The following is an 8900-nucleotide window of genomic DNA, read 5'->3' as shown; positions in this document are numbered from 1 at the left end:
GAGTGAACTGTCCAACAATCAAGAAAGTAGGTAGTCTCCAGTTTCGAGGCGTCGATCGTGGAATCCCAAAGTGGACCTGCCTCACAGCATATCTCTGTGCGCGATGTCCTAATTCAGGAAATCACCTCGTCTTATGAGGCTGAAAAGGGAGATCTTCCGAGTACGTGTGTAGTTTGTCGATTTCTAACGGAGCAGCACTACCCGTATGATAATCCCAGCTCGCTAGCTAGGCGACGTGGTACACTTTCACTAAAAAATCCCCGCAAGCCTTCGGTGTAAGTATGTAGTAAAGAAATATAAGTGAATTGTCATCACCAACCCAAACCTGTGTGATCTTCATCAAGGTAAAGTCTAGTCAATGATTGTAAATCGTTCGGCCAGGGGGTGGCACGACCTCAACCCTTCCCCCCCCATCTTCTCCCTCACGCAACTTGTATGTCGTGACCGCCGACCACCGCACCATCTCTTCGGCGCTCTTTCATGCCGTTCATCATGATCCCCCCCCTCCCCCCCAGGTGATGAAGATCATCAAGCTTCTGGAAGTTCTTTCCCGTCAGACCCAGAGAGTTCGGTTATCGTCGTCGTCCGTGGGGTGTAAGCATCTGTGCGTTCAGCCTGGGCGCGCAGCATTGCGTTAATGCAGATCAGATGTAGTTGCTCCAAATTCGAAGATCAGTAGCAACGCACGGACTCAATGGATAGTTCAACGGTTTTTTCGAAGGAACGTCATGTTAAGAAAAAAGCGAGGAATTTGCCGATTATGGTAAGTTGGTTGGTTATGTGAGAGAGGCTCCATTCGTCCAGGGAAGTCCACCACTAAACAAGCAACGGTGCGATAGCTGAAAATGTAGGAATCATAGACAGTCCCAAAATTCTAGATATTCTCGGCTAACAAACGATGATAATAATGGCAAAAGCGTGGCTTTAAAAGCTATATAAATAGAGAGGGTTAGGTGAGCCCCGTTCCTTGCAGCTGGCAAAACCAAACGTTGAACTGATAAGGGTGGCTGATATGGTGCAATATCGCCAGATAGGAGGTGAGCCAAACTTTGTCGAGTCTGGGACACATGTGCCCCAGGGAGCACCCGCCCCGTTTGCCACGACTCAAAAGAGGTCATGACTTGGGCCAGACGCAGGCGAAGGATTTTCACAACCGTAAACACCCACCCCAACCATCATTGCTTCACCAGTCACCGAGCGTAACCACTGGAGCTGTTTCAACGAATCCATCTTGTTCTCCATGCGGCAGTCATGAGCGAGAAGTGTCTGGGTCAAAACCAACCAAGACCTGCGGGTCGACCCAGAGTCTGAGATCTGTTGGGTGGAAGCCTCCCGCGCTTGTCGGCCTGCCCTCCTCACGACCGTTGCTTCCCAGCCCGGATCGAGCATTTTGGCTCGCTCATCACTTGCTTGGGTCCTCTACCGCATGGCCACCACAGAGGCCTCATCTTCAGGGCAAGCGGTATGATTTTCCCCGCGTTCTAAGCACCAATCCATACCCAGGCCCACCATCTTGAAGCTTCTCCTGTCCACAAAGGGGGTGCTGCTCACTGCGCGTGATCCCACAGACCAGGATGCCTGCTCTCTCCGCCTATGAAAACGGAGGTCGACACACACTGTGTGGCACCAACGTTGAGGGCACCAGACCACTTTACTGTCTGCTATTGCTGTCTGATCTTATAGCTGTCGTGGTCGGATGAGCCTGAGCTGGTCAGTAGGCTTGTGTGGCCGGTCAGTCAGCGGTTGCACCGCGAAATGGGATCGCCATTGGACAAGATGCTTCTCCACCGGCCTCAAGAACCAGAGAATCGCCATCCTGGTACCGAATCCGGCCCCATTCAGAGCAGCCAAGTCCCGAAGACGACTTCCTCTTTGGCCAAGGCACCTCTGCAGTGTCCTGCTAGTGAGAAACAAAAGAGCAGAGTGGCAAAGGGGGCGTGGGCTCCATGAGGAGGGGTCCTCTTATCAAGACAAGGTTGCCGTTCTGCTCAAGGGCGAGAGTGACAAGAGGGCAATAAGCCAGCTGGGCGGGGATCACCAAAGCCCGTGACACTTTGTTCGTTGAACCCCCCAGAACGCTTCCATAAGGCCTTCCCACACCCGACATCCCACGTTGTGGCGCTGAGCGAGGAGTAACACAAGGCAGCTACCCTCAAAGCAATGGGGACATGGATACCGTGATTAAATCCGCGGCACGATGGGGTGTTTGTCGTTGGCATTTACCATGACCCAAATAATGGGAAGCGGAAAGCGGGAAGAGACGAAAGTGAATGATAAATTATAGAAACAAGATGCTTGCCGTGTCCCTACACCGCTCGATGAACTGTATAGGCTGAAGAGGGTAGGCTCCTGAACATACGCCCAAATCCTGCTCACAGGGGGCCACGCCTTGGGGGCTAGAACTCAGTTTGCCAAAGCTTGCTCGTGACCAGCAGTGCGTTGAAGATCCATGTGGCCCACGATGTGTGACAGGTGTCCGTGAAGGGGTAGAGGTGTGCCTGGATAAGAACTTCGGGATAAATGAGGGCCACAGAAGCACTGCGAGTCGGTGCCCAGATTGGCAGGCAGGAACCGAGTGGGTTATCTGGGATGGGCTTACAAGCCAGACACTATCTAGCAGACGGGTCAGTGAGGGCTTGTGAGACGGCACGAGGTGGAGTTGCTCACCCAGTAATCCAAATGAAACCAAGTGGAGGTAAACACGTACTGGTGTCGATTGACTGCTGGCTGACTGCAGATCGGAAGCCGTATGTATGTATGTAGGTATGTAGGTATGTATGTATGTATTGCACAGTACATATCTGCGCATTACTCGAGCCGGCAAACAGGGATGTCGACCCTCTCGCGCCTAAACTGGATTCTCATCAATGCAGCGGGGGCGCGAGTTGACGCTCGCTTTTTGCAGAGGGAGAGGGACGTAGCTTTGAGGATCTGACCATGGCTCTCGACGATGTTCCCAGGTTGTGCGGGGGACAGAAAATCTCGGATCACCGCGACATATCCGGGCCTGATGAATGTCAATGTGTTACCCGGTGCCGCAAGAGCGGGTTCTGGCGTCGGTTGAGTGATGTCGCATAAATGCGCATGGAAAGGGAGTTCCCGGACTGTTTGAAGTGCACGGATCTGGAACCTTTGGAAGCTTTCGATTTTCCCTCAGTGTAGCATGCCAAGGCCCAACGTCTCTCTCGTCAGCTAACGTCAAACCCGGAGAGCGCGGTATCGAAGATGATGAAGTGAAGGGTCTGAGTTTGCGTTGCGGTAGCAGATGTCTTTGGTGGTTGTCAACAGTCATGGTAAAGGGTGTGTCGAAGGCTTGGCATACAAGACAATGTCATTGGTTGGTAGAAATTGGTGATTCCAAGCAAAAGCCATGAACAAAAAGTCCTAGGGACTATCTCAAGGGTCAACATCTTGGAGTGAATACAAGGTATTGGGGAGCATGAATTAGGCTGGGCACCCGTAGCCGCGGAGGATGCTATGCTCCATGGCTCCCTACGTTGTGGATTGAAGATATGCAGGCGCTCGCTTGAAATCTCAAGATATTGATGGTGGCTGAGTAGTCGGCTCGTCGTTAACCGTCCCCTTGGGCGTGGACTACCACGAGTGATGGATCCTGACATGTGCTTGGCCGTCCTCCTAATGTCTTCTGCCGCATGCAGGGATGCTTGCATGCAAGTCGTGTGTGGCACCCGAGATGTCGGCGCATCTGACGATATCTCTTGTTCCTGTCTGTACTTTGTTTTCCATGGCGTCCGTGGCTCGGTGGGCGAGGCCGTCTTCAGCTGTCAGTTCCATCCATCCCACGCGGTCGGGTGACGGGCAGGCGAGACGAGTGATTTGTAAAAAGACAATACAAGGTTGCATGACGCACGCTTCGACTGCAGGTGCACCGGTGCTTTGCTGGCGATCCGGGACTTCAGACGACCGCTTTTGGCTTCTTGTAACTGTCGAGTTTACCGTTTGTGGCCGTTACGGCCCTCCTTTGGGGTTCTTTGCTTGGGGGATCTCCAAACCTGATGATTCTTGGCACCGGAAGGCGCCATACGATGTGCTTAGCGTGCCCTGGCACCGCTGTCGCTACGGCGCTGTGCAGCCGCCTGTCAGTGACTGCCTGAGTGACCCCCGCCTGGCGCCACACAGACACCTCATCCATCCACATTTTGTCGATGGAGACAGTGTGCAACGGCACTGTGTTGGAATGCTTCCTTTGACAAGCGAATATTTATTACCCCAATTTTGGAACTTATAGAGTGCCTGGCACACTTCTCGGGACGCCCCTCGTCACCTACCGCCGTCGTGATGGTGTGAACAGGCAGTGAGAGGGTAGACCGTCGCCTTAAAGCTCGAATTCCGCGCCGCGGCTAGAATCAAGGATAGGAAGATGTGCAATATAGGTCTAGTGGAGGGACTCTTCTAGACCTGCCGTCTCTGTCACGGTGAGCAGAGGAACTTTGGCCCTAGTCACGCGAGATGCTCTCCAGCATACGATATAATTACGGCCAGTGCTATTCTTGGAAAATAGCAGGCCGTTGACGGTCGCCTTCTGGGGATCGAGAGCTGATCTCTCTTCCCTGGCAGCCCGAACCAAGATGTCTAGATGAGGGGGCCCAATATCGAGGACGACCCGACCAGGTAGCTGATAGATTGTATGTTGGACTCAACTCTGGCAGCTGCGGGGGGTCCTGCGGCGATTACGGAGCAGCAGCTCGAAATATGTGCGCTTGCAGACAGGTCCAAGTGGTTGTCGAACTTTCTCTGATTGGGTGGAAGGAAGCTGTGAACCTTTATGTCGCACGAATTATAGCCTCATAGAACAAGGATTCATGGTTGAAGGAGGTGGTCACACTCATCTTTCTCGCGACCGCGTCTGCGCGGTTCCTCGACGAGGCGGCTCGATTTGCTTGAGAAGTGAGATTGCGAGAGAGTTCGTCTTCATCATCGAATAGGAACGCCGCCAGCTTTCCGTGGGATTACGCCGCTCTTGTACGCTCACGAACCCCTCACGAGGCACACACACCCCCAGCATAGTGCGTTGCTTCTCCAAGTGGTGATGAAAGAGGTGAGGGGAACTGGTGGCAGCACCCGAGGCATCCGTCAGCAGCGGAACCCGGCCGAGGGGCATGAGAATAGCTATGAGGACCTGCCTCTGCTGGACGTGGATAGATGAAGCTGTCAGGGATGGCAGCGGGAGCTTAATTGCAATTTAAACCAACACCATCTTGTGACTGGCAACCGACAATGTGGGATTGCCCACCTGCCCCCGTGGAGCCATATACCGGATTCTGAGCAGCCAATGGGGCGGCAAGGCCAGCTTCATGTTGCTGTACCGGTGAGGAAGCTGGTTAGAAGCCCACCTCGGAGCCAGGTTGAGTGTCGCGCATTACTTGTCGCAGCCTGTGCATAATCGCAGTGTTGAGATTCTTGGGAAACGACATTGAGTCGTGATGTCTGCTAGTCTTGTCGTCGTCAGCCCTACGGTATCAGATTCAGCAGTGCCGCCATAACCCCACTTTCTTCCCACTTCTAGGTTCAAGGTCTGCTAGTCTGACGACTCGAGACAATCACACTCTCGTCCAAAGCTGGGTGATTAGGGCTCAAACCTGGAGAAAAAAAGAGCAGAACTGGACAAATAACGGCACAGTGTCAACACCTGAGGGATGATTCCGACATGCGGGTGTCCAGATGGCAGCCGCGACTGCACAGCAACTCCAAGCTGCGACCTTGAGGTGGCCTCGGGGTACCTCTCATTACCTCAACCCCACCCGTGAAGCTGGTTGAGCGAACAGAACCCCGGTAAAGCTCGCTGGGACACACTGGGGACCCCCCCAGTCCTTTTCCCGCACCCGCTGTGCACGACACACAGACACCGTGCCGAAGGTGGGTGGCCATGCCGGCTTCTGTGGTTGTGTCCTGGGTTCTGCGCACTGTCTTTGAGAGGTACCTGATGTACCTCCAACTTCTCCAGCTCGACCCGACCGGGCTCACGGCATCAGGAGGTCTGTGAGTGTATTCCGGCCTTCCTGTTGTCTGATGATCTCTCTCCTCGGCCATCGAAAGTTTCCAAGAAGGTAGGCTTGCAAGGGAACGGAACCTCACTCACAAAGAACCAAGGATGACGACAGTGCGCCGTCTGTGCCAGCTCAATACCAGCAACTCGGGCGAGTCAAAACTATCTCCGAGTTCCATAGCATTCACTTGGAGAACGTTGCAGACCAGGTTTGCGTCTTGCAGGGTCGAGACACAAGCTTGAATGGAAGGGCCCTTGTGACGGCAGTGATGCAACTGTGAGGGAAGAAGCGATATTGAGAGCATGTTGAAGAGTCAGTCCCTTAACTTGCGGCTGAAATAATTTTGCGCCAAGGAAAGGGACTAAACACCGTGATGATCGGGTCTCTCCTGTAGAAACCGAAGACGAGGTATATCATATCATATCAGGACCTCTTGAAAGAAGGTACCGGATCAGTACAAGACGCCCAGTGCGGATAGGGGAGAAGTGTGAAGGTCCAGGGTGGTGGAGACCTTTTCTTACACCCCCGGGCCGCCTCTTGAGCTCCAGGGCTCTAGTTTTGTAAGTAGCTTTAAGCCCCGGGGTAATGCCCAGCTTGCCGGCCCCAGCTCCCCCGGCCACCCACCGTCTTTTGTCCGTCCAAATCATAATCTCCACACCACTCGATCTCGGACGGGCCCCCATGCATTTGACAGCACCCAGCTACCCAGCTTGACGCAAGACTCTCGCATCAACAGCTCTTCTACTGTTTCACTTTGGCTGGAAAAGACTCTGCCGGGGTGTGAGGGAGCTTACCGCTACTGACTGACATATGTATATAAGTCCAAAGACGCCGCCCTCGAGCTGTCACCTTGGTCGCCACCAGAACCCAGCAAGAAAGCAATCAAGTTGAACACATCACCGAACCCGTGGCAGTGAGTGAAGCCAGCACGGTACCTGAAGCTCCATCTTCAGCCAGAGGGCAACCTAGCTAGGTTTTGCGAAGCAACACAACCTCACCAGACAAGAACCTTGTCCACGCCGCATTCAGACCCCAGTCACACAGCCCGCCCCTCATACGGGACCGCGACTTGCCCGCCGCGCCCACTTTTGTCTCCGCGCTGCGCTGCGCTGCACCGAGCTACGACCTCCCACCACCACCAACAAAGCAGAACAGCAGAACGCACACACACACTGTCCATAATTTTGTTGGAAGCTTTTTGGCCTGAGTGTCGAGGACAGTGAGGCGAAGACGGATATTGTAAAAATCTGGGAAAAGATGAATCAACCACCCTACCCTCCCAACATGCATCAGCATCCATCTCAACACCCGCATCAGCATCCGCACCCGCATCAGCAACAACATCCCCATCAACACCAGCAACCACACCCACTTTCTCACCAGCACCAGCACCAGCACCACCCGCAGCACCAAAGCCCTTACTCCACCGAGATGCACCCACCTCCGCACCCTGTGTCATCCTACCCGCCTCATCAGATTCAGCCGCTCCCATCTATGCCCCCTCCATCCTTCCAGGACGGTCTAGTTCAGGCACAGGCAGCCCAGGCGCAAGGAGCTCCGCCGCCCGGCCCGGCGAGTGAAGCCAGTCCTCAGTCAGGCTCGGGGGGTCAGGAACGTCCGCCACTGACGGCCGAGCAGCTGGAGGAGATCAGGAAGAACCTGATTCCCTTCTCTTCCCGAGACGCCCAGGGCAGGAAATACACGTAAGTCGTCATCTCATTTGCCGGGTCCTTTTTTGCTTCATGCTGTGTTGGGGTGAACTGTCTTCCGGTCTGGTGGGTAGGAGAATACTAATCCGACCTGCGACAGCCTCGATGTTGTGCAACAGCCACAACGTGCACGAATGTGTGGTTTTGGAGACAAGGTATGCTTGTGTTGTTGGACTACATCCCCCCTTCGCGATTGGCATGACGGCTCATTGAATCTGAACAGGACCGCCGTCCCATCACCCCTCCACCCTGTGTACGACTGATTGTGACGGACGAGAACACGGGCAAAGAAATTGATTGCAAGTGAGTTACCGTCGTCTTGCCCAGAACCTTGTCAGACTTTTGAAGTGCTTATGTGTGGATGATAGCGAGATCGAGTATGGCATGTATGTCCTGAATGTGGACTTGTGGGACGAACATGCGCTCAAGGAGGTCAATCTTGTTCGGCACACGACAGCTTCACCTTCCATCTCTTCGACTTCGCCAGCTTCCTATGCTCAGATGGAATCAACACCGGCATACTCAAACATTCTGCCCTCCAACATCCCGCCGAGGGATGTGGGATACGGGCAGGTGTACCCACCCCCCGGACAAGCCGTCGGTCCTTATGGGATGCAACCAGCATATGGAGGTGCGCAATCATCCGCAAGACTTGTTGATGCATTTTAAAGTGTTCTTTCTGCTGACCCGAGACCACAGCCGGCTTTGTTGGCGCTCCCAACAGCGGTTATGGACAGGCCCCCTATTTCAGAGACTACCCCCAGGAAGTGGGCATGTCGTATGGATTTGGGCCCCCGCGCGTCTTCGAACCGTCCTATAGCATCGGAGGGCAGCGCATGTCTATCGGCGGAACCGCGCCATCAGGCATGTTTACAAGAAATCTTATTGGGAGCCTGGCCGCCAGTGCCTTCCGTCTCAACGACCCAGATGACAAGATTGGCATCTGGTTTGTGCTTCAGGACTTGAGTGTGAGGACAGAGGGTTGCTTCCGGTGGGTTGGACTATTCCGTTAATCTCGGAAGCCTTATCATACTAACACCTCTCGACCATAGTCTTCGGTTCTCCTTTGTCAACGTCGGAATTCCCATGTCGAACCCCGGATCTGGCGCCAACGGCGTCGTCAACCAAGGAAGTGCCCCCCTACCCGTGTTGACCCGAGTGGCATTGTGTGACGGGTGTTGCC

At 54.1% G+C, this 8900-nt stretch overlaps 1 protein-coding gene across 1 annotated transcript; it reads left to right on the top strand.

The window, feature by feature from the left end:
* Positions 1-7689: 7689 nt before the first annotated feature.
* Positions 7690-8386, top strand: PODANS_1_7600 (uncharacterized protein; the record flags this gene model as incomplete). The annotated part of the gene is made up of 4 exons (XM_001912947.1): positions 7690-7757; positions 7818-7872; positions 7941-8020; positions 8086-8386. Coding segments are annotated over 4 exons (504 nt in total), but the record flags the coding sequence as incomplete, so codon positions are not given.
* Positions 8387-8900: the final 514 nt, after the last annotated feature.

The sequence above is a fragment of the Podospora anserina genome, chromosome 1 (assembly GCF_000226545.1).
Source record: "Podospora anserina S mat+ genomic DNA chromosome 1, supercontig 1".
Classification (NCBI taxonomy): Eukaryota; Fungi; Ascomycota; class Sordariomycetes; order Sordariales; family Podosporaceae; genus Podospora; species Podospora anserina.
The sequence above is the reverse complement of the archived record's forward strand: the minus strand, read 5'-3'. Positions and strand labels throughout refer to the sequence as shown.